Source organism: Chamaea fasciata, unplaced genomic scaffold (genome assembly GCF_029207755.1).
Source record: "Chamaea fasciata isolate MVZ Bird 193981 ecotype frontalis unplaced genomic scaffold, bChaFas1.0.hap1 SCAF_14, whole genome shotgun sequence".
Lineage (NCBI taxonomy): Eukaryota > Metazoa > Chordata > Aves > Passeriformes > Sylviidae > Chamaea > Chamaea fasciata.
In genome coordinates, this window is record NW_027094099.1 from 13498310 (window position 1) to 13525298 (window position 26989).

At 42.2% G+C, this 26989-nt stretch overlaps 1 protein-coding gene across 2 annotated transcripts in view; it reads right to left on the reverse strand.

The window, feature by feature from the left end:
• The window catches only part of AGBL1 (AGBL carboxypeptidase 1), a 265166-nt gene that overhangs the window by 73951 nt on the left and 164226 nt on the right, over positions 1 to 26989 (reverse strand). For both annotated transcript variants that reach the window (XM_066196254.1, XM_066196253.1), the window contains exon 22: positions 9938 to 10098. In XM_066196254.1, the coding sequence (XP_066052351.1) occupies positions 9938 to 10098 (161 nt within the window). The remainder of the gene's footprint in view (positions 1 to 9937; positions 10099 to 26989) is intronic.

Below are 26989 nucleotides of genomic sequence, written 5' to 3' on the forward strand. Positions count from 1 at the left end.
CCCCAAGCAGAGGCAAAGGGAATGCTTTTTCTTTCCTCTTATACTGTTCTGAGTCTGTCTCTCCCTGCTGCTCTGACAGCAGCCCTTGCCCTGGCCTGATGGCTTCCTTTAGCACTCATGGTCCTGGCAGCAGCAGCCTGCACCCTCAGCATCTTCCCAGGGACACAAGAGAAGAAGGAAGTGACAATCTTTCCTTGAGAAAGGAAAGTTCACAAGAAGCAGGTGTGGTTTTCCATTTGTTTAGGGCATTGTATCCCAATCCAACTCTTGCAGAGTCACCATTTTCCATAGAGTTCTGCTGATGAATCTTGGCCTCCTTTGCCAGTATCCCCATGAGCACACTGAGCCCTTCCAGCACATCACAGGTCCATGTGTGCTGTGCAGCCTGGAACCAGCCCCACACCTCTCCCATTGCACTGTGACAGCGATAGAAAGTGGCAGTGCTCTATCCTGGACTTGTGGAGAAGATCCCTTCAACTGGGCTGCATTGCTAAGTGTTACAGAGTGACCAGGGCCAGAGACAGATGGGGCTCCATGCTGCACTTGAAAGAGAATTCTCCCTACATTCATAAGAACAGGCTCTGGGATGTTAAGGATCTGGGATGTTAAGCTTGCGTACATTTCTGCTCTGCAGACAAAATAAAAAAGACTAAGTATTAATTTCATGTGCATCTTCCCCCCTCACATCCTGCTACTCTCAGCTCCAGTCTAATTCTCGTAAGTTCTTTTTACCAACATCACGTTAAACATATACATCCTACTAAATCCATATGGTTTCTGAGAGAATACAATGAACTATCAGGGGCTAGAGGGATTGGCTTTCACATTTGTACCTCTGTGCACAAGCATTCATCCACTCTGGTGCACGTGTGTGCTGGGGCCTGGAACAACAACCTGCACGTATTTATCTCCTGTCTCACACAATACCTCTGCCTGTCTCTCTGTACAGTGTCTAGTGAGGCAGCAAGAGGCAGGGTGTGTGTGTGAGTCACAGTCACAATACACTGAACAGCCAGAACCTCTGACAGAATATACAGTGCAGCTGAGATGTCAGTGGAGGTGGCTTTGGAGTGCTTTAAAATGCTGCTCAAGTGCCAACTTTCACCTGCAAATATGACACTTTGCTCGCCCACCTGCTTTCCTTCCAGGCTATGCGCTCCTTTTACTGCAACCTGACAGCTTTAATTATGAATTTCTCTGCCTTCTCTATTCCCTTAACTGAGTAATCTCTTATTTGTCTTGCTAAGTTTTTGATATGCTCCTAGATAGCAGCTGTACACTGTCACCACAGTAGAGGAGAGCTGGTCAGACTCTCATTTGCAAGCCGGGCACCAGACCAAAAGGACTTGCAATACAGCATTTACCTCGAAAGCAGAAGTCTCTGCTCTTATTTTCTCTTTGCAGAGAAAGGAGGCAGCAATGGGGACACAATGAGTCTATGAGCATTGTTAAGTCAAATCCATTTGGGACTCCTTAGCTCTTATTGTCTGAATAATTTATACAGGTACAAACTTCTGGTGAAAACTGGATCCCACTGGTGGTTTTACAGGGAATTCAGCTCCTTCTAGCCCTGTATTTCACCTATGACAGGAAAACCTACTTCACACAGAGGCAATATATGAAGTGCTACTCTCTGCATTACATCCTGCTCTGCAGGACTGGAGCCTCTGATGCTGCTGGTGGGGGGAGAGACATTCTGCTCTATAGAAGCTCACAGACCCCTGGAATTCATTCTGGTTTGCCTCTAAGTTCTGTGATACTTGGACATCTGAGCCACTGTGTAGGCCTCAAGGGGAGAGAATACCACATGGTGAAGCCTTTGATCCAGATAAACCAGATCTAAGTCTTTTGTTCCTGTGTTCTATGCCACATGATTAACTCTCCAACATATGTGATAGAAAAGTCTGTTTTGGTCCTCAGCCAGTCTAATTTTCACCTACATGACTGTGTTCCTCAGAAAGTTCTGGTGGGAGCTGTGGACAGATTAAATAGAGGTCAACTGAAGTGACAATTGCAATGAAGAGGGGGGAAATACTCAACTTCCCAAGAAGCATGCTTACTTCTAAAGGGCTGGAGGTGCATTTTATCTAATTACCATCCTACTCACTCCTTCAGTTGCTCTGGCTGCCTGAAAGAAGCTACTGTAACATGTACTGGTATGAAAAATCTGACTGTCCTCTGGTTTTCACAAGTCTCAAGTTATTTTGGGACTCTGAGAACACCATTTGGAAAAGTTCCACAAGGAAACACTGAATAACCAAGATCTTTGAAACAACCTTAGTGTTTATCTAAGAATCTCCCCCACCATGAAGACACAAGGACTCCCACTACAGTTATGCCTTGTGCATCCCTGTCCTCTGAATAATGTCAAACAGCGGAAAACAAAGGACAGGGATCACCAGCAGAGTTGCACTGACTGAGTTTTCTCCTCCTGATGTTTTGCCAGAGCCCTAAATCTAATGTAACTGGTGTTCAGCTGCTGCTGCAGTACAGATATAGTCTGTACAAGGCTACATACAGTGATCTGAACCTGCCTCTTCAGCACTAGACCCGTGACATGTTCAATCTGAAATCCCACCTCTGCCTGCATTCAAAATGATCAATAGTCCAAACAGACTGATTCTCCCATTACCCTTTGCATCCTCTTAGAAAAAACCACATTATTCTATTCTGGTGTCAGCAGTGTCCTGCTCTGCATAAAGGCCACCTCAGAGAAAAGAGTTCACCCCTCACAATGCATTGCTTTGGGGAACACTCCAAAAATGGGAACTGCTGACCCCCCGATAGCCCTCTGGTTTATTTTTCCATCTCAGCATGTGAAGGGCCCCAGTGGCTTTCATATTTCAAGGTAGATCTTAAGGGAGAAAGACTACAGCCCAGAAATACAGATGCTCCTAATCAATACCAAAATGTCTGATGCCAGACAGCAACATAGCAATATGCCTCACAGAAAGGGCACTGCAGAGCCCATTTGTTCTGCTGGGCATATACAAGTTCATTATCTGTAGTCCAGTCAGATCTGTGTGAGTATGGTAATTTGAATAACCTCAGACAGATACAATAGCAAGCAGTGCTTCTGTGCATGTTTGAAGTTCCTTCTATGATCTCTTTCTCTTCCCATTTGCTCTTTTCCTCTCCTTCCTTTCTGCATCTATTTAAATTGCTATTATTAGCTTAAAAAAGGATAAATTAATTACCTCTGAAATGAGCATGAATACTTATACCCAGCCTGGCATAAATGGAACTGGCATTTGATAACAGTCAACAGAAGCTGAGCAGCTTGCAAGGCATTTCAGAATAATAATAATAATCAATAGGAGGAAAATAGGAAGAGCTCTAGAAAGTGTTAATGAAAGTTGCTGAATTCCAGTGGCTCACCTGTGAACAGCTACATGAAAGCCTTCTGAATACCAAATATATTCATTATAGGCTGCATTGCTTGGCTGAGCCTCTAAAGAATTCTTTGGAATTGTATTCTCTCAATAACAAAGCAGAGGCACAGAAGAGAGCAGGGTAAGAAGGATGAAGGGGTGGACAAAGGAAGGTTCACATTTTTATTTTGAAAACAAAATTATCAAGGCATATAAAAACAATAAAATCTGACATCAGTAATAGATCCAAACTTGAAATGTGAAGGTTTTTTTCCCTCTCAAGAGCAGAGGCAGCAATTCTTTAGGAGAGACCCTGCGGGTGCAAGGAGGTACCACTCTTTTGCAACATCCATGTGAAAGATTGCTGGAGAGTGTTATAAAATAGTCGGGAGTTAAAGCATTTCCTGAACTGATCCTAAATAGTTACAGCAACATAAGACTACTCTGAAGCCAAAGCCCAGTTTCAGCCACTCTCACACCTGTCATACTGAATTAATGTTAGACTGTGCTCTCACAAGTGTTTTATGAAATGCATTATAGAAACCCCTTTTGCCCCGTGTTCTGCACCAAAGTGACAAAGTTGTTTGGCTTACTTAGGTAAATGCATTCCCACAGCACTTTGCTCTCCAGCATCCAAATACAGAAATACCTCATCCAGAGATTCTCATATAACAGTAGAAATTTCAAATTCCTTTACCAGCAATAAAATTTGTGACTAAGAGAAAAATGAAATCAATAAACACCCTCCTCTTCTGAAAGCTGCCACAAGGTATTTAATGTCTACAGATGATCAAGGTTAAAAATGCACCAAATCTTTACTTACAGAAAAATGGGACTCCACTCAAATAAAAACCTGAATTAAGTCTGGTCAAATAATTCCTGCTGTGGTTAGATTCTCTAAGTGACAAAAGAGCACTTTCATCTTCAGTCAGATGTCAGAGGGCTCCCCAGAGCCCAGCTGTCCAGTCTGCCTTAGGACTGGACACTGTGACTGCTGCTGCACTGACCTGGGAGGGGATGGGGTTCTGTGCAGGGTGAGGTCCTGTCTGGCACCTAAACCCTTGAGCTGCAATTCATTTAAGTAAGTATAACCAAAACAATACAACACTGACACCCACATTCACCAGTAGGAGTAGGAAGAACCCATCCCACCAGGCAGGACAACCATCACTGCATGTGGGTATAGCACAGCATTTCTGCTATTCAAAGATGCACTGAGGATGCTCCATATGAAGTGAACATGCTTTGCTCCAGCCGCATTTTTTGTTGTTTGAACTTTCCCTTTTTTTGTTTGCTTCATTTCCACAAAATCATTTTCATTTGATCTGAATCACCTTTTGGCCACACAGTTTAAAAGATGAGTGAAATTGCTTGCACAGCTATAATCAGGGGAAGGTGCATTATAGTGAAAAGATGGGAGATTCAACACTTCAATACTATCCAGGATCATGATGGTGCATCAATGTGGTATAGAAGAGCAGCACACACATTTCCAAATGATCTGCAAATCCCTCTTGTCAATTCCTGGCTTTGCTATCCATGCACTAACCGATCTAATTCTGCTCACTGTATGGAAGATGAAGAGATTACATCTGGACAAAGAAATAGAGCAATGATTAAGCCTTCTGGTTTTGATTAATAGCAGAGGTAGACATATTTACCATCTGGGGTGGAAAGAGATTTGGCTCTGCTCAAGAGAGGTGAGAAATGATGAAGAAACACAGGAGATAAATAATGTCTGAGTCAGCAGACTTCACAAATGACTTCACAAAAGTCTGCCTCAACACCAGAGATGTCTCATGAACAAATGGCTGCAATTGCTGAAGTGTATGCAAAACATTCCCTAGCACAAACTGGAGGGCAAGGAAAGAAAGAAAATTAAGGAATGTGGCATCAGTTTAAACTATAAGGAAGAAGGTGAGGATGCTGGAGAGGGAGGGGATTGCTCCTTGTCTCTCTCAAACCTGCTTTATGTGAACAGTCACTTCCTATCCTCCTTGTGGTCATGACAAATGTGAAGCTACCTGGACAGCAGTGACTTAAAACTTAATTACTTTTTATAGGAAATGAGGCATGAAAACTATTATCAAAAAACATGATGTCTGAAGTACAAGTCACATTTCACTTTCCCCACAGAAAGCTTCTGAATGCCAGAATTGACTGTAAGGCACAGTGGGATGCTGGAAACATCAGTAATTCTTCCCAGAGCATGGCAATACTGTCTTATGAGGCCATGTTTGAGAAAGAACAGGATAAATTGCTTGTATGAGCACCAGGCACATGGCTTTGTTTGTTGAAAGTGGTTGCAAAGCCCAGAATAATTCTCCACATATTTGGCCTTTGATCTTGGCAGAGTGGTCCATAAGATCAAACCTATTCAGTGCTGGTGGAAGAAAGGCTATTTATTCAATGCAGAAAACAACCCAAATATCTTTTTACTAATATGTTATTAGTGAAAAGAAAAGCCACAGTAACTAAGTCCCTACGGAGGTCTTGTGTAACATGGGGTGATGGTGCCTCAATGTGAGAGTCAATGTGATGTGTCCCAGAAGCACAGGTTGATAATTAAAACGCAACTAATGCCTGAAGCAATTTAACCTTTCTTCCTCCCCATCACACATTGGAGCTCTAATGCATCTTCTGTGCTGCATCCTGTACTTTCTCCATTTTCATCATGTTCCTGAGACAGCTGCCATGTGTTGAAAACAGTGACACAGAGCTGTTAGGTCAACTTCATGGTATCCTGGGACATCATGTGTTTAGGGGAAATAGTCCACGGTCCCATTGGCCACACAGCCCCACTGATAGAAGTTCAGTCCCTCTTGTTTATTCGCAGTAGCACTGCCTCTGCTGTGAAATTATTCCAAATGTTGCCCCACTTATGCTTGTGAATGATTCCTTTTGCAGTTAACAATTTAGGGGAAAGATGGACTGTGAAGTGGGGACAGGAAGAAATCCTTGTCTGTGCAGGAAACCGTGTTTATTTAGGTCTGCTAAAGGCTTCTTTCACCTTCCTTGGGCTCATTAGAGACACCACACTGAGCACAATGGACTTGATCCATGTGAGAAATCCCCCATTCTCACAGGATGCCTCCATCAGAGCAGGCACTTCCCTGACAGCTATTACCTTGCTGCAATGTACTGACCACCGGCTCTGACAGAGCTCTATAAAGTGCACAGCAAATAGTTTATTCCAGGGAAGCAGGGCCCAGCCTGCTCCTTTATCCCCTCCCAGCAGTGGTGAAAGAATAAGGCTGCAGCACACCCAGAGCACAGAGCTCCTGAAGAGGGGAAATTAAAGGACACAAACAGTTATGAACCTTGACAGGTGAAAATGTTTGCTGTCGGAGGGAGATGCTGAGATGCCAAGTCAATGCCACGCACACCAGACACCAGGGCAAAGAGAGACAAGTGCAGGACATGAACTGCAGGGATTTCACAACAGAAGAGTTCTCCGGCTCCACAGCTTTTGATCTCTGCACCTTTGCAATGAGACATTTCATCTGGGAGTCAGCTTTATCCAGTGCTGGATTAACTTCTTGTTCCACAGCTTGACCTGTCACCCAGAGCATTACAGAGATGGGCACTCAGAAACCCATACAGAGAAAACACACTAGATCGAGACAGATGTATTTAACATCAGGACTGTACAATACATCACACTGCTCACAGCTTAATTTAAGCTTGATTTCAACAAAACAAACCCATAACAACTAAGAAAAGCTCGTGTTTTCATCCAGGCTGAACAATTCTAATATTTTCTTTTGATATTGATGAATACTGCTATGGAGAACCTCACCCACGTTTGTATATTTTTCTAGACACATCAGCAGGACAGTCTTCGAGACACATTTTCCTTTGCCAAAAAACATTAGCTACAGTAAAAGCTATTGCCTCCCACTTAAATATTTGTCATGCATATCATTTCCTGGGACCAGGGCACTGCAGACTTCTGGAACAGGGATAGCTTGTGAGCTGTTCAAAAGACACTGTTCACTATTTAAAGCGTTTAAGAAAAAGAAATTACCATGTGGCCACCCAGAATTTTCCTGTGTTACACCTGAAGGATCCCCAAATCTGATTTTGCCTTGGCAAAGGTACACAGAAATGTGGGTATTTTTATTCACACCTACTCACACTTTCTGAGGCAAAGTATAGAAAGCATGAAAGGATAATGTGCATTTTTCTGGTAACCACTCAGGAAAACAGGACTAATTTTAAACTACAAACATTTCACTCAAACCCACAAAGGTGGGTCTATCCTAGAAAGTATTAGAGTATAATTGCTATTGATGTCATGATATAACAGCAGTAAAGCTGCAAGGTTTTGGTGCTACATCTCAGAACATTTAGTATTTACAGATTAATATTAGACTGTCACCCCTCAGCTTCCTCCAGAGAAATGTTTCGATAAAGAATTTTTTTTTTTTCAAAATCTGTGAGTAGAGAGAGGGATGTAGAAATAGTTGCTCTCCTGTCTGTATCAGTGAGACCTCTGTGTTCTGCATTCTTCCATTGGTTCCAATATTCCCATTAAAACCAAACCATGGAATTCTCTTGGCTAGGCTCAGAGAAACATGAGAGGAAAGTATTAATTTTCTGAATCAAAATCAATATGCTGCACAATCATTTGCCATTAATTATTTATTCTTAAAGAGAATATGCTAGCAAACACTTTGGTCCCTGCATCTCCCTTCACCCAGTCTTTTGCAGCCAGCTCCTGCAATGTGACACCTCTGGGTGGGATTATCAATTCAGCTGTTTATCTGGTCTGCAAATGGTAACAAATTACATCAAAGCTAGTAAAATTTCACAAACTTGCAATTACACCCAGTGAAGTGAAAATTAACAACTACCTATCAATTGCCTTTTAGCAATGAGATTCATTCCTGAATGCGACAGAGGCGCTCACTACTGCTGGGCAAACTTGAAGAGGCAGAAGTTTTTGTTTTCAGCTACTGGGGACACATGGAAGTTGTACAAAGGAAGAGAACTTTTATTTTTTCTGTTAACTTCTTTAAAAATATTTGTCACTAGGGATCTTCCTTCTGTACTGATCAACCACCACACAGTATCAGATAAATAGAATGAGTTCCCATTGTTATAAAGTCAGCTAAAGGAAAAAGTAACAGAAGGCTACAAAGATCAGAGAAAATGCTCACTGAGTTACTGTGACCAGATGGCTTTTTGTCAATGTTTGAGGGAAGTCAGGGTTTGGTGCTTTTCTTCCCGTACATTATTTTCATGCAAAGGCCCTTCTAGCTCCAGTTCAAAAGTGAGTGTTTCATTTATATCCCAAAACCATCCACCTAGCCAGGCTCCAGCAGCTCTCTCTAATGACATAGCAATGATTTTTTGGATGGCTGTCCACAGCGTGCATGGTGTTTAGCATCCACCTTAATTGCTTCATTTATATGTTCACACTACAAGTGAACACAGCTAATCCAAAGAAATGTCTCTACATTTTATCCTTCTTTTTAAACCGTCCCTCATAAACATTTAAAACTGTGAACAAGCTTGCAAGAATGGGTTTTGGCATGAGGAACAGGTGGTGCTAATGTTGGGTAAATGTTCCTGCAGGGGAGAGACTGGAAGTCTGCTATAAATTACAGGGGTATTTCTGCAACTGAAAAACTTTAAGTTCATTGATGAAGCTGAGAGAGCTTTTTGATGGCAAAGCCATCGGGGAGCTTCAAATCATGTCACATCACTAAGTCTTCTTTCTCTATTTGTCTTGGAAAAACATTTTTGCAAACATATGTGATGCACATAGCACTAACAAGTGATGATGGCCTAGAGAAATTATGTATTTCTGCTTCATCACAAATTCAAGCTGAATAATCTCATACACAAACACTTTTCCAGGTCAAATTCCTCTTGTATTTATAATGGGGAAAACTCACTTAAATACCCCCCATTGAACGTAGAAAGCAAGTAAATTAATTTTGCAATTTGGAAAAACATGTCCCAAATAAGCAGTGGGATCCAAACTTCTTTCTGTCCACCAAAGTCATAAATCTATGCTCTAAATGACCAAAGGACTCCATGCAGTGAGGACAAGAATTTATAGGAGTATACTTGCAGTATGTGGCCCACAATTTCTAAATCATGCTATCAATGTCCTTTTATAATCTGCAATACTTGTTCCCTACAGTGCAGCACTTAGATAATGCCTTTCCTATAAGAGATCCTCTCCATGGAGGATCTGAGCTGGACAGAACCCCAGGTGACAGTGATTAGGAAAATGTATCCTGCTGATGAATTTTTCTGGGGCAGTACTATCCCCATGTTCCAAGTAAGTAGCTTTGATAGGAAAATGGAAAATCATTGGAAAATAGAGAACAGGTACTTCTCTTTCACCTTTTTTTCTCCACATGGATGGCTGCAGGGCATGGACCTACTGTTTCAGTAGTTTCTTTGGGAGTCAATTACACCTCCATACACTGCAGTTTCCAAGATGCAAACCTCAACCATGAGGAGAGTCCATTTCTGCAGATTTAAACCCAAAACACACCCCACCAACACAATTCCCACAGCAGAGCCCTCTGGATATGACAGCCACTGACCTTTGTGCCCGGTCTGTGATCTCCTCCTCCAGATCCAGCAGGAGAGCTGCCTGAGCCATCAGCTCCTTGCTGCAGGGCAGGGATTTGAGGTGCAGAATCAGCAAACCAAGGCAAAACTTGCTTCCCATCTCCTCCAGCTCCTTTGTTCCCAGCTGCAGGCCCTGATGGAGAGAGGCACAAGGTTTCATGATTCCTCCATATGGAAGTTTTCCCTACAGAATCATTTGTAAATTAACTAACAGCACATGGTCTACAGAAGATATCCTAAAATAGCCTCTGTTTTACAGCAGGGGAAACAGAGGCAAATATTTTAAGTGTTTCAAGTATATTTTCAGAAGTCATTGTAAGAATTAGACTCAGACCCCAGGAGAATCTGACTGTAAATCCGTTTTTACAAATCATCCAGTTTTTCTTTTTCTCTGTAGAGGAGCTGTCTATCTAAGTAATAGGAGAAAAAATAAAACCTGTGATTATAAACATTAGGCAGTGACAAAGATGGAAGAGAGAACTGGACAAGGGGAGAAAAGAGAAGAAGAGATCTTTAACAAGTTATGAATTGTTTTTTTAAGAAAATCAATTGAAAAGTAATTGCAAAATAACAAACACCTCTAAGGAATTTCTCAGTCTGTTAAAAGCTGGTGGCACAAACAGGGTCTGGATTATCAACTTCATCTTTCAAGAGGGGAATTCTCCAAGCTGTGGATCATTGCTGATTGTGAATAATCCGTGTTTGGTTTTACACCAAGGGCCTGCAACAGAGTAAGCCAATGTAATTGATGGCAGTTTCATGCAGGAGACAAACAAAGCTCAGATATACCAAAAAGAAACTGAAATTGCAGACTCCCTCATCTTTGCCACTTAAGTGATCACATCACCCATTAGGGGCTGGATCAGCTGCTGCCTCTGCCAATAACAGCTCTGTGTGTTTCTGCAGCAAAAAACATCTCTGCAGCCAAGCTTCTGTGAGAATTCCAGCTCCATTCCCAGACTGTTTCCTTAGCAACTCTCAGGAGTCCAGAATAAGCCCTGGCCTTAAGCACGGTGTGAGCTCCACATCCGCACAGCCTGCACATCACTCTCCACTAGATATTTGTTAGTGAGCACTTCATGGGTACTGAACACATTATAATTTATATTATAAAATATAATGTGTTCAGTAATCCATAACAAGGGACAGAGCTCTGCTCTTTTCCTATATAAAATAATTGTAAAATGCTTTGGGATCCTCGGGTGGGAGCACCTCTGTATAGCTGGAAGATTAGTTCTGAGCCAAAACCACACAGGTGGATGGAAGAAAGAAGAGATTTCACACATAAATGTCTTCAGCTCTCCTGAGGAGTTTTTTGGTGCATTTTTGTTAGAGGACAGAAACTATTTGCACAGCACCACCGTAACTTCCTCTCTAGCAGGTCCAGCATATGCAAATATCATCTGGCATAAAAAAAACCCACTTCCTGATCACAAATACATTTTCCTATAGACAAGACATTGTAATTCAGTTGCTTTTTTGAGGCCTTATGAGTAAAGCATGAATCCATAGGTATGATGAACATAATCCAGAGCTCAAGCATGTTGTGAGTGGCTGGAGAGGGAAGAGCTCAGAAGAGCCCACACAGTCTGAGGGAACAGCCTCAGTGCTAGGCAGGGTGCAGGGCCCCAGGAGAACTGACTTTTTCCCTCTGAACAGTGTCTTAAGTGCTTTTATCACAGTGGGCAAACATCTGTCATAATTTCTACTCTCCTCCTATTCACCTCTACTGCAAGATATGTGTACAAAAAGTGTAGCAATAATTTATAAGAAAATCAAAAAATGGAGGGAGAAGCTTATGGGAACTGTGGGTCATTAACACAAAACAATGAGAATGCTCAGCAGCTCTAAATAGATTCCTAAATGTTTTATTATTTTACTTTAAAAGACTTCAGATATTTTAGTGTGGCAGAGTTACAACCAGCAGGCAGAAGTGGTGACATTTCAGAGAAAAAAGGTGTCATTTCCACAGCAAGAGAGTTATTTTCTCAGGGGCAAAAAATACAAAGAACATCTCAAGGCTTTCCCTGGGGTGCATCTCAGGGTCTTGCTTCCAAGATTAAGGCAACATACTAAACAGCTATCAAGGAGATGCAAACAGTGCCTGAGCTGAAAATCAGCCTGTGGCTTTATTACTCCCTAGAGTTTCACTCAGGATACGGAGAGGCCTTAAGAAACTATGAGCAAAATAATAATACTAATAATATTAACACTATAGCACACCTCAGAAGCCAAAGACAGTAACTGCTCATGCACTGAAGTGAGCTGCTGTATGATGGGCCCATATTGCTTTGATATTAGACAGCTCAGGAGTAACAGCTAGAAACTCAGCCAGAGGATTGCCTGTTAGCATACTTTATTCACTTCAAACACGGACATTTATTTATTTTAACTCAGGCAATTTTCTCTCTCCTTCCTCCCTCCTCAGTTCTCAGCAGAGGGAGGAGCTGGAGGTGCAGAGCATGACTGCCATTAAACTGAAGCTGGGGACAGAGCTGACCTGCTGAACTAACGTTATTGATGGCATCTGCCAGCAATGCCAGGACCTGCTGTAGTGGTTGATAATCAGTCCCACCTGCATTACTGGAAGGGAAGCCTGACCTCCAGGCATTTCCCTTGTAGCCATATGGCACAGCCAGCTGCAGAAATTTTGAGATTGTTCCTACAACTCAGAGTTATGAAAATATCCTGTAAGAAACAAAAGAAAGGTAGAAAGATAGAAGCGATGCAGTCTGGTTTGGTTGAAAAGCTGGTAGGAAGCACAGCTCCATGTCTGGGTGTTACCAAGTGACAATATATGGTCTGTTTGTCACAGCTGCACAGGAGGAAGCTGCTCTGCCTGCCAGCACCTCCCCTGCAGTGTCCTGCCAGCCTGGATTCTCAGTGACCCCATCTTCTTCTCTGGCACAAGGTTTTACAGCTCTGTCCTCTTCTCTGGTCACGTCTGTGTGACCAGTGGAGCATGGTGCAAAGTCTCCCCTGCCAAAAGGGTCCAGGCGAACTCTGAAGGAGGAAGCAACACCCCTGCACCAGAAAGCTGCAGACAAACTCATCAGTCCTAATTAGTCCAGCCTCAGAAACATGCTAACTAAACCAGCCCACTTTAATGATCAGCTCAAAGCTCCACACAGGTTTTGCGCTCCATTATGTCAAAGGGCCAGTCTGGACCAGCATCAGCTTGGTGCATCACATTCGCCTGCACAATGTAAATTGGTCCCTTGGGTTCTGTCATGCAATAACCTTCTGCAGACATCATGTTAAGGGATAACAGATTAATTGTTTCCTGGCTATTATAGAGAGTAATGGAGCTGAAAAACTTTTTTTAAACCCTTTTCACATTTTCATACTGCAACAGAACGGGAGGAGGTGATGCCTAGTAACAGTCCAAATTTGAGATATATTTACTTTCCACTGTAATACAAAACAGAGGAACAGGAATAAAAGACTTATCATTTGGCCTCAACGCTGTCAATACAAATTTTCCTAAACAAAATTGATCAAATTGTATTGGAAAACCAGTTCATTCATGCTCAGCACTGATGTATCAAATGAATATCCACAACTAAATGTTTCCAATATCTCTCAGCTTGCCCTCAAAATACTTCCCAGGCTAAATGACAATGTAATGGAAAAACTTTATTATTCATTACTCATGTGCTTTAAATATTCCAGGAGGCAAAGACAGGGATAGTTTCTGGAACACAGATATTGTTGAAGGAGGTGGAAAGACTCCAGGAGTCAAATTAGAGGTTTCTCCACAAGGATAATGAGAATTACAGTAAAATTAGAGCTGGGAGATACTAATAAATACAAGTAGAGAGAAAATTTCACAGGGATCAATTTTTTCCTAAAAGGAAATAGAGCACGGCCACATCAGCGGCCTCTCCTGCTTTGGGTCACTGTTCAGTCCTTGGGGCAGCAGCTTTTCCCTGCAAACCCACTTCCAGTCAACACATACACACACACACTTACAGAATATTCCCAGCATCTCAACAGCTTTACACATGCACAATGGCTATGCCCTAAGGCTGGGTATAAATAAATTGACAGTCTGGTTTCTCACTAATTCCATCAGTGCGCTCTCCTTTGGAATACTAATCAAAACCATTTGGAAGCTCTAGAGGACAAACTTAGGGAGCTGAATGAAACATTTGGTGCCTGGTGTCTGCAGCCTTAATTTTAGCTTGAGCCAGCCCTGAAGGTTACTGTACTTTCAACCCCTGTGAATGAAAAATACACAGACACCTGCTGGGGAACTGGCTACTTGGACAACTAGGACAGCAGGGAATAACCCAGGTTTTCTCATGCCCCAGAGATCCCTCAGCAGCAGGAATGGCATGGAAAACACATGAAATGGAGGGAATGGGAATTTGGGCCAAAATATTTCAAGAGGATAAAGTGAGTGGAAAAGGCTGAAGATGCAAGGAAAAAAAAAATTACAACACAAAAAAACCCCAAAAACAGACTAGCAGGAATATCTAGAAAGAAAGATGAGAGGGACTGGAGTTAGAGCCAGGAGATAAAAGGATGGGAGAGATAAAAGGATGAGAAAGAAGGAAGGGTTGCTGAGGTCAATGGATGCTGATACAGAGGAATGATAACAAGAAGAAAGCTAATGGCAACCTTGACCACCTTGGCACCCTTGGGGAAGTGTGCCTTGCTCTGCACATCTGTCCTCATTACATCTGGTGCTCTGCCCACATGGTGAGGAGAAAAGGCCTGACTTGCTTTGAATGTCCTGACAAAACTTCTACTGAGCTCAGCTGGTGTTTTGGCTGAGCAAACTTCAACAGCACAGAAGTAATTTTTGTTTTAATCATTCCAATGGGCTCTTTTACTATTAAAAGATATGTATGTCATGAGCAACACCGTTTAAGGAACAGACTGAAAGGGAAGATGAAGTATCTTCTGCTTCCCATCTGCTGGAGAAAGAGTCCTGGACAAACTGCTCATAGAAGTATTGGGGATTTAACAAACAAAAACTTGTTGCCAATTTCTCTAGAAAAACAGTTATTTAGGTTATGAATTCTCCAGTTCTATTGTGGGGAAAGGTTTTTCTTTCTTTCCACTGACTAGCTATTTGTCTGACATCTTCATTTCCACACTTTTCCACCTTTCTCTCGCAGTATTTCCGCACCTGTTTCCCTCCACCCTTTTCTCCCTCCCAAATTTCTTATCCTTCTCTGCTCCTTCCTCAGCATCTTTTCTCCCTTCCTTAACCATCTCCCATTAATGACTCATTATATTATTGTCAAGTTCATCGTGTGTTGGAAGAGCCAAATTTTATTAGTGTTGCACCTGAGCTCTCTTTTTTCTTGGCCACTCTATCCCAACACTGCTACTAATGTTTCATGACAACAATTTGCAAACTACACAGGATGGACACAGGGGTGGGTTTAACTTCTCACCTCCTTAAAAACTGCATACACACACTGAGGTTGGACAGGGAATACTACAATAACTTTTTTGGTTTGAGGGTTTCTTTTTGTGTTGTTTCTTTGGGATTTTTTTTGTTGGTTTTTTCTGGTTTTTTTTTTTTTTTTTTTTTTTGTTTTTCTGGGTTTTTGTTTGTTTTTGGTTTTTGTTTGTTTTTTTTTAATCTGAGCCATAATTGTGATGGGTGGTCATGTCAAGAACAAAACAGAGAATGACAAATGAGGATATTTTCCACCTATGCAGACAAACCATGTAGAAAGATGCTATTCTTTGCAGAGTTCTTGCTTTCCAATAAAATTGAGTAGTACATCGGTTTTCTGTCTCATTCATTTCCTTGTGACATGCTGGGGACCTATTTTAGGCCAGGGATGAACCTGGACTAAGCTTATCCCTCTCTCCAGACACTGAACAATCTTTCTGCTTGTCCACAATGTCTTTTCAAACAGAGCTGAAGAGGCTGAGTGGAGGGCAGGCCAGAAGTGCACACTTAGTGGAATCTGCACTGCTCCACAGTAACAGGATCAGGAGTGCCTCAAGTTCCTATCTGAGGACTGCAGACAGTTTTGGGGAGGAAAAGCCTGCCTGTACCATCCAAGAAAGACATGACAGTTCAGAGGGAGCAATCCTTTGACAGTAGACCTAACCAATGCCATAGGTGATGCCATTATTTTAAATATTAAAAAACAAAACAAAACAAACCACAAAACAAAAGAAAATACACCAAACAGCCCAACATGCTCCAGGAGACTTAAGCTACCAAGAAACAGAACTAGGGACTGTTCCATAGGAATGCTGAGGCAGTGCAAGGAAATAAAACAATTACCAGTTATCGGAGGCTATTCAAATGCTTTGTTCACCTTTCTTCCCCATGCTCCCGGTATTTCCAACAGGCTAACTGGTATCTGATGGTGCCTTGAAAATTCATCAGTAGTCTCACCATTACCTCCTCTCACATATCTTCCTTTCCCTGCTATCTGAACTCTGTGGAACGTGGAACAAGCCACAGACAGGTTAACCTGAGGTATCTGGAGATTAAGTGTGAGGTGGGGCTATGTCTCAGAATTTGTGTCAAATGAATTCGCTTTTAAAGGCAATTTGGGCAAGCAAGAAGCTGAAATTTTTCAAGTCCTAAATTGGCAGTCTAATCCCTGGATCACTTTTCTTCCCTTCTTCTTCCACTTAAAAGTTTGCCTCTATAAATAATTCTGATGTACAGAAAAGAAAGCAGACTCTTGGCCCATCCAAGCCTTTTCATCAGCTATGAATTTACCCAGTTTGGCCATATTTCAGCATGGGTGTAAAATATTTTCTAATCCTGGCCAGTGATCATCACATGCCTTGAAAAAAAAATGATTTATGATACTTATCCTGGCTAATGTAAATGTAGATGCTACTCAAAGTGTCAAATCCAGTTTAAAAAATTTCAGTAAGGTATTTGTCTTCATAATGTCATTCACAGTGGCGATCCCCAGGTTAATTATATGTTATACAAATAGTCAATTGTTGCATCTTAATTTCATGGAATAGTGACACACATTTTTATTATATTACACAACACTTTGTTATTTTTCTGCATGGTTTCAAGCATTTAAATTAACAGGTACATTCTATCCTTCCCACCACATAAAAGTATTTATTGACCAAAACGGCACAGCGAGGTTAGTGTGCTTTAATTCCCCATCCCAAAAGGATGATGGAACCTTTCAGTTTTGCAACAACTTTCCCAACACAGGAACAGAGGCACTAGAAAGATATAGTGAAAGCCAACACAGTGTGAGTCAGGCAACACCAGTGTGACACTCTGCATTATCTCCATCCCTCTGCTGCCACACTAGATGGAGTCTAACAAACCACTGAAACTGTGTCCTGGGCTGGCAGCAATGTCAGGCAGAGGAGAACCCTGTGAGGTGGGTTCTGCTCCCTGCTGTGCTGCCTCTGAGCATCCCCAGCACTGCCGAGCCTCCCCCAGCTCCGTGCTCAGTGTTCCTGCCGCACGCTGCTGTGCCCTCTGCCCTGCTGAGTTTTGTCCCTTCCCTTTATAACCCAGCAGCTCCAGGATCCCCAATGCTTTCCCCGTATTGAAGCTGCCTTCCAGGCCACTAAACCCTTTCATCCGTTCCCTCCAGCCCGTGTATATCACTGCTTTGTCTCTTACAAAGAAATGACCCATAGCACACGGAGTACTCCACAGGACATGTTACCACTCACTTCTACAGGGATATTAGAACATCCTCCAAGGCTCCCTGTTTCTTCACACACACAGGCACCTCACTCACTTTTTTCTTCTTTATTGCTGCTGCTGCACATGGCACAGACATCTTTATCAAGCTGTCTTTGTAATAGCTACTTATGTTTTCCTGAATGGTTAGAGCTAATTCAGAACCCAGCCATGTGTCTGAATGCTTTAAACTATTCCTTCAAACATGCTGCACTCTGCCACTGCCTGTGTTTCATCTTCCATTCTAGTACCCACAATCTTTCAGCCCTTCTTCCCACAGTATAATTTGCATCAGCTGCTTGCAGCCAATCTTATTATCTTATTATCTCCTTGCCTTCCAGCCATTCAAATTATAAATACTGACCAGCACCAATTCACAAAGTGGTATCTGGATTCACCTTACCTTTTTTTCCATCCCAGTGTTGCCTTATCCTAAACCACTATTTCCAGCCTTTTAAATAGGTTTTGACTACACACAGACCCTGTTATTTCTCACCTCATAGCTCCGAAAATTTCTTGATTTTTTTTTTGTTTTGTTTTGTTTTGTTTTGTGGGAGCCTCTTTTTTCATCAGCCATGACTTATCTGGGATGCCCAGTGATACCATTCTGCATGAAAATTAGCCTAGGTTTACCCTAGAAAGCCATGAATGAAACTTTATATATTAATTTCTCATTTGTCCTCTAGCTCCTGTACTTCTTTAAAAGAATGAAATTCATATTATCAAGGCCCTATCAATTCTATTGATACTCTCAGTTATTGGGTTTCCTTATCTTGGTGTTAGTCCAGGTCCTGTGGTTGTGTTATTGGTGGTTCTTTCATGGCATCAAATAAGATTTTAAACATAAGGAATCATAATTATGATTATTTACCTTATTGAACCTGGTTTAGACAGTCAACAACTGAGTCTGCTGGCCAGTTTTAAAGATTTCTTTTTAGTAGCTCAATTTCTTAATTTCCTTACAAGTCCTAGAGGAAAAAAAACCTGGACTTCACCTAATTCTGTGAGTTACGACCTTAATCAAATATCAAATAACAGAGCAGACAATGTGCAATCACTGATTTGTGTACAAGGCAGCCAGCATGGTCCCACAGCATCCTGCTCTGTTCCCAGCCTGGCTGCCTACAAGCTCTGCCAGGAAACCTGTGGCTCCAGAATGCATCCAAATCTCAGCCTACACAAACTCTCATTATTCCAGTCCTTGGAGTCCCTTATTATTTTCCAAATCACACCTTGAAGCATAGAAGCTTACTTCTTTCTTTCAGGTCTAAGTCTGCTTTCCACAAAATCCCTCATATCCCTCTGCCAACAGCCTCAGAGCAGAGCTTCCACCTTGGAGTGGCTTTTCTGGGCACATCAGATGGCACACAGCAGCTTCCATGGTGGAATAATTATGTGCACATGTCCAGAAGAGATTATCCTGAGGCCCTCTGTGTGTTAGTGTCCTTAAAAACTTACTTTAAATTGGCCCTCACACAGACCCTCACAAATGAGAGGTAAGGACACAGACCAATCCACAGCTCTGCACCTTCCTCTCTCATTTCAGTTTTCATTACTGTAACCCCTCATGCCTTCTATATCCATCCCCTTATTCTGATACATGTCCAGAGCTACCTGAGGCTTTTTTCCTAAATTATAAATGGCTCCCCCAAGCTAATTTCTTTTTTCCATATCACAAATTCTCTTTGGTCATCTTCAGCAAACACCATCAAAGCCAGCCTTCCCACCTATCCCTCCCTACAACCTCAGCGTCAGTGACAGGAAGCAACTATGATTCTACAATTTATTGTATTAGCACTTCTAAAACAACAAAGGAGGCATTGATTTTCCAAGCCAAAGGCACATGGGAAAGCACAAAAAGCATCTCTGCCTAGCTCAGATCAGAGGAAAGAGACACATGGCAGAGGAGAGGACTTCCCCCAGCCGGGTGCCTGCTCCCTTTGAAGAGGGAGGATGGAAGTACAAGCAAGGAGCTCACTGGCTGTTCTCTCACAGGTGTCAGTGTAATCATTCTGACACAGGACCCTTCTTGCTGCTTGTCACATTTAACAGAAAAATGGACAATAACAGGGAAAATATGACCTTTCCTTTCTTTTTTTTCTGTTGAATACTCTATACTAGTCACCTGGAGAATGGCTGATAACACTGAGGGCATTTCAGGCAAAAATACTGCAGAACCCTCTTTGACGCCTGCTCTGATTTAATAGAGGTTCACAAAATGAACGTGTAATACAATAACACCATAGAAAATTACAGAATACATGAGAAAATTGGGTCAGAGGGAGATTTCACCAGACAGTCCAAGGGGAAGTTACTAATCATTTCATTCAGAAGCTGGGTTAGAAAGGACATTCTGCAATGAGCCCAGGGATGTGATATCCACAGTCAGAAACCAAAGATCAAGAAGGTTGTTTCAGGTGAACCAACAGCCATTAACCACTAACAAGGGTTTGCAGGCCTGCAGAGCCCAAAGGTTCATTTCATCACAGCCCACACGTCCAGAGGCACAAAGTAAACTGAGAGCCATTAATATATGGATGCTGGATATTTATACCTTAAATTTCATTGGGAAAAAAATATTACTAAAAGGAAAGCAAAAACGAGGATCAAATAAAAAAGCTTCTTCTTTATTACAGGAGATAGGAATTTGTGATACTTGTCCATGAGGAGCTGACATGGAGCACTGAGATGATTTTAGACATTTGGACATATTCACCAAGGAGAACATCGGTCATAACTGGCAGCTGGATGCAAACTTTTGCAAACCACCTGGAAGAATTTTTCCTCCTATAATACTACCAGCACAGGGTCAGTTTAATATCTGCACACTCTATGTTTTAGGAGAGACAGAGACAAAGTCTTTGAAGACTGAGGAACAGACTGAAGAAAGGGAGACAGGTTCAGAGACACAGAGCTGTGGTGAGGAGAGGCAGCTCTCTCAAGTGGGGTAACTGATGTGACCCACACAAAAGCTCACATTGCCCCTTGCTCTGCCGTGAACATGTCCACATGGACCTTTTCAGAGATGGAGACCAGAAATAAGCAAATGGAGGGCAGCTGACAAATGTTTCACCTAGTGAGAGCATCAGATGAGAAGCACACAGGACTTGTAAAAACAAACTGCAAGTTTCTGAGTCTTTGAAAATCTACTGACCATTCACAGCAAAGCAGACAAACCTTTATCAGCAGAGGAGACGCTGACTCCAGATTACAGACTCTCAGGATTTTTCATCTTGCAGATGTACTACCTGAGAAAATTTGCATAAGAACATGCTGCCTTTTTCTTAGGAGTCCTTTTATGATTTCTACCAAAAATGATAATCCTCTGTTTGTGACATTGCAATCATTTCTACTACAATCAAATGCTCTGCCCAAAAGGAGGATTACTGCTTCAGTTTGGAAAGTGTATGGACTTGCAGAGGAACTAAGGAGCCAGTTCCCAAGAAAATGACCTTGGTAATAGAGAACAGAGAAGACAAAGATCTAAAAACAACACTGCATATGATCAGAACTTCCTCTGCCAAGAGGCATCTGAAGCCCTTTAAGTTCACAAAAACTGATATTCCTACAGAGGAGGAGATGGAGACAATGGAGACAATGGAGACAAAAAAAGTGTCAAGACATTCCTCTTTACTGTGCTATTCCAACATTCACTCAGATTTTTCCTTTGACAAGCTATTAATGTTTTAACACTAAACATCACAGAGACATACAGGAAACCCAGTGCAGTTTTCAACTCCATCCTTTCAGCAGTGTCCTGTGGGGAGGAGCGTCACTGCACGTGGTGCTGAATGTCAAATAACTCCCTTAAACCTGGGCCTCTGGCAGCTGCTCAGAAATCCACAGAACAAACAGTTAAGAAAAGGGGAAAGAAAAAAAAAAGCCTTTGTTTTTTCTGCCTTTTTTCCCCTAAGAACATAATTTAGCACGACTTTCCACAGAACAATTTGCATGGGTTTACCCACAATGCACTGCATTATGGTAATACATTTCAGCCTCTGATGCATATTAGACTGACAGTGCTAAGAATCTGTTAAAGGAAAAATAAATGATACAGGATAAACGATGATGTAAGACAGGACAGTAAACATTCCACACTTGTGTAATCTGCCAAAATTCAGTCTAAAGCTGGCCTAAGAAAGAGAACAAGACTATTGTGCACTCAGAACAGCTTTAGGGAATGTTCCCAACTCAAGCAGAAAACAATACCTGACTGAGACATGGATGTAATCACGAAGGAATGGAAAGTACAACAAAGCAGAACTAAGAGCTGAACAGAAGACAAGGAGAGATTTTCTTCATTTCTCTGATTTCCCAGTGGGTAGCACTGGAGGGAATATTCCTTCTTGCCCATCCAAGGATGGCTCGCTTCACTGCGCTTCGCCACACACGTTCACTCACTCTGCCTTCTGCTCCTCTCCATGCCCTGCTTGCCTCTTCTGATGCTGGTAGCAATCCCTAATAGATCCTGGACAGACTCTGTGCTCAAAAACAGCTGTCCCAAAATGCTGGGCCTCAGGGCTACGTGGTCACAGAATCCAAACTACTGACACCTCCTTCCTGCACTCATAGATGGTGACTCAGCCCTGCAGCTGGGGAGCAAACACTTCCTCCTGATGTTTTCCAGAATTGGTCTTGCACTTTCCCATAGGAAATATCCACAGGAAAATAGAATCAAATATTAACTCTCCCCCTTCAATCAGTTCCACACACAGTTTTCCTTGCAGTTGAAGCAATCAGCTATCACTGCTCAAAACCTGAACTGAGGGATAAGTCTATTTTGGTATGCCATGAAGAGCCATTTAACTGGCATGGGGACTTTCCTGCAAAGCCCTCAGACAAACAGGAGGAAAAGGTAACAAGGAGGGAACAAGTTATAGGGCTGGTCAGGGGGTAGGTACATGGTGAAAAGCAGGATTTTTCCATTAAGGTCTTTCCATTAGTTCTCTCAAAGCTAAGTCACAGAAAAATGAACAAAATAAGGGTTCAGGCCAAATTATATTTGCTGAAGAGGAGTTATAGAGATTAGTGTATTAATTAATCAAGACAACGATGTCAGCAAGGGCCTGACCTTTATTCCTGCCCTAGTAACAGCCTTGTCCCTGGTGACTTTCAGCCTGCATACTAAAGCCATTTAGATACACCCCTCAATTAATCGCAGAATACCCTCAGGGAGGTAGGAAAGCAGCACTGCAAGCTTCAAGCAGGGATGCTGAATCAGAGGAGGAGTAACCTAGTCAAAGGCACCTCGTCAAGGGCATTGGCAGAGCTAGGGAGATAGCCCACACTTCTCTTTACCTCTCACACTTCACCTCTCATGGATAGGAGCAAAGCTGTTTGAAGGTGTTAATCTGGAATTCCGCCACACTTTATTAAAAAAAAAAAAAAAATCAGTGACTAACAAGAAATAAAGATTAGGTTTCAAAAAAACCGCCACCACAAAACCACAGAAAAGAGTCTGGTTTAAAAAGAACTTGTATCCTTTATGCTCTGTAATAAAAAGCCAGCAATACATGAAACTCGTACAAAATGACAGACACTACAGAGACCAGGACAGCAGGCAGGTCTCCAGCCACATCCTGCTTCTCCCCATTCCACTGAGACTAAGTCCTTCCCTCAGGCAGATGAACTGCCCAGCCCCTGAGCACCAGCCACTCTGAAAAAGGATCTCCAGAGCCCACAAGTGCAGCTGGATGCCAGGATATGAGGTAGGATAAAGAGCTGGTGCTCTCCCACACAGCAGGGATGGACAGGAGTGGAATGTGGACAGGCTCAAGAAGACAATAAACAATCACAGTTTTTCAGAGGCAACCAGGGGGCTAAAAAGCCACGTGAATTGAGGAGAGAGTGGTGATGCTCAGGAATGGATGCAACATTGGAAGGTGCCTGCTGCTATCAGAATAGATGTTATTACAGTGACTGGGAGCCTGAATTTGTTTAGCCTCCCAAGCAAAAGCAGCAGACACCTCAGACCATCCATCTTGCCCACAGGCTGCACAATACCAGACCCCCACCCAGACTGAGCCCATCCACAGACTGAGTTCCTGGCTCCACCTGGGACCTTCCTTGTCCCTGCACATCCACCAGTGATTCCTAGGCTGACCCAGTCACCACCACTGGACCTGATCCTGATTCACTGGTTTGCATTCCTGGCTTGACCTGGTTCTGCTTCAGCACCACGGACCTGATTAGTGACCTCGGCTCTGGGTTGAATCTGCCCATCCTGCACAGGCCTACTCACCTTGTTCAGCTGCAGGCTTGGCTGGCAAGGAGAGACATCTGGAATTAACTCGATTTCTCCCATTTCTAGCGCTGCACTTAACTCTTCTCAGTACAGGCTCCAAGTTCTCTCTACTCCAGATGAGCAATATTGCAGAAGCTGCAGCTTGGACAAGAGAAATTGTTCCCTCAATATGTCTGCCCACCCCTAGCTGAGCTGAACCTGTCTGCCCCTTCCACTTCAGCTCTGCAGTCCTTCACATTCAGCCCTGATGCTGAAGAAAGCTCAGACAAGAAGATCTCTGGTGTGGATGGAGCCTAGACTGGCACATACTCAGCTTTGTTCCACACTTCTCCGTTTAGAGGTTACAACATCCCAAACCACAGCCAAACTTCACTGCATTACATTGCACTCACTTGTCTGGCACCTTCTTGTCCATAAGGAGGCAACACCTGTCACCTCTCAACTGTCATATTTGAATTTGGTCAAAAAAAATTTCCAGTACAAATAAGCCTTTAACTTTAGGCACCAAATTAGTTTTCATTAAATCCTGCAGGGTTATCTCATGTTAGAACCCAGCTACAAAAATAGATTTCCTTTCCTCTTCCCTAGCTATTGTTGGCAAACATTAGTAATAGTGAGAGAAGCTATTTTGGGACTTTTATTGGCAAGTCTTATGTTCAGACACTAAAGGAAGTAATTGGCTGACAGTGGGGGAAAAAGCACTAGATGTGGCTTTCAAGAAAATACCACTTTCTGCCAAGCTCTTTATGCACAATTTCTCAGGGAAAAAACCCCAACGCCAAACCCCAAAACAACAGAAAACCAAAAGACTTAATTAACTGCTACTAATAGATGACACATATGAGAGGATTGAAGGAGAGAAAAGGGTACATGTGGAAAGATCTGTCTGAGACTGACAATCACCAATGTTCAAGGACACATTGCTGAGACACAGGTACCATAACAAACACACCCATTCACAACTACGCAATTAAAATAACACGTTCACCATGTACAGACACACCAGTGTGTATTTACATACTTGGAGGTGTGAGAGAAAGTGTTTTGAATGAGTTCACCCATGTATGTGCCCACATTCAGCCACAGTCTTCAGCAAAGACGAGCTTGCACTCACAAATATTTCCTGCACACAAACACTCCACCAGTACAAACACTCACCTCTTGTGAGTCAGGAAAGTACAGGCAGGAGCTAAATAGAAGCACACAGAGATTCATATCTATTTCTCTTGTAAATTGTGCACACAGTCTTCACTCATTTATTAACACCGTGCTAATAATTTCTAGTAATTAGTGTTAAAATGGGAAAACACGATAATGCAGATCTTGGTCCTTTACAAGTGAATTAATTACACTCAGCGATACCTGTCACCCCCAATACATACAAAGGAGTAACACAGACTTGTTTTTCTATTTTCCAGGCATTTGCTTCAGTGTAACTAGGATTTATTCATCAATGAGCTAAGAAACAATACAATAAAATTCAATAGATGGAAACATAAAAATTAAGCCCTTTCCCACAAAGCCACGCTGAGCAGTACAATTACCCAGACTCTTTCAGACTACTAATGAAAATCAGAAATGATTGGCAAATGATTTAGGGAAAATATAACCTGCTCTTTTTCACTTCTTTGTCTGGGTGTGGAGACGGTACATTTGTCAGCAAGCAATGGATGATGCAGCTTATATCATGCATAATCATAAACTTGTGCTGTGTCTGGTGCCACTAACCTTACTGTGCATCCAAACCCAAATTAGGATTACGTGCAATCAGTGAAGACAAAGACTTTATTCAGACCCTAAGTGTTCTTGTACCAGGTTTGCAAGAGCTGTGGGCACAGCCATTCACAGGGACTAATCGCCCACTCACAGACAAATCGTCGGCCCATTACATGGCTTACATGGAATTATTCTCTCCATGTACGCTACTACTGATTTTCCCTTTAAGTAGAAAGCGAATTCTCTACAATTTCTGTATAGAAAGACTGAGTTCTGTATATATAACAAATAATTTTGTGCTGTTGTATGAAAAATGTGCCATGGGCAACAGACGAAAAATTCTTAAGGCTTATTTTTTTTATTTTTATGGTTTTTCTGTTTTCCTTTTAAATTCAAGAACATACACATAAATGAGATGTATTTTGGGATTATGCCAAGCCTCAGTAGTATCGACACAGAAATATGGGTAAAACATTTCTGGTTGTCTTGGGAGCATTCTGGCGTCTTAAAGGAGAAGGTCTTCAATTACTGATTCTGCCTTATTGGAAGATCTTTAAGGTTTAGATTCGGGGTGAAGAGTTATGAGAGCTCACATTTAATTCCGTTTGTCATAGCTGTACACCCTCAAATGAAATCAGTGGAACTGACTGGAAAGAGAGGATATTTTAATGAAGCACCTTGGGGCTTGAAATATCTGTTATTCAATCTTCATGAAATAAGCCTCTCTTCAGAATTTTACATTTCCTTATTTCAACCAGTCAGGATCTCCAGCAAAGCCAGCCTGACCTTAAATGCCATCTGGACTGTACTTATGTATTCCAAACACACCGAGAAGAGCCACATGCTTCTCATTCTCGGGCTATACAAGTAGATAATAAGCTAAATCTGTACCACAATAATTTGATCCCTCTTTGAGATGTCCCTCTTTTAGGAACCTTTTCACGTGAATTCACAAATCTACCCTAGCTTTTTCTTTCCCAGAGAACGTAGCAAAAGATTTTTCCAAAAAATATATGAGAAGTCCTGATAAGATTTCTCCTTTCCAGCAATGGGCTCACAAAGGTCCAGTTCGTGCTCCACCAGTCGACAACACTGAGTCAACGGCACATTCACTAAACTGTTATCTCAATATCCTGAGAGCAAGGTCTAGCCTTGCTAGGATCGAGGGCATGAACCGTTTACACATCTGTGGGATGCTGAGCATCCCTGTATCAGCAGGCTGAGGGCGCTTCAATGGGGTCTGACTCCACACCTCCATCTCCAGCTGAAATGGTCTTGCTTTGCCCTGTACTCGGCCACTAAATTCATCCATGTAATTTCAAATCTCAAAATGTTTGTGCTGAGAAAGACGTGCCTGAAAAGCTGTGGAAGACTTAACAAAAGATAAGGAGAGTTAAGAAGATATGAAAG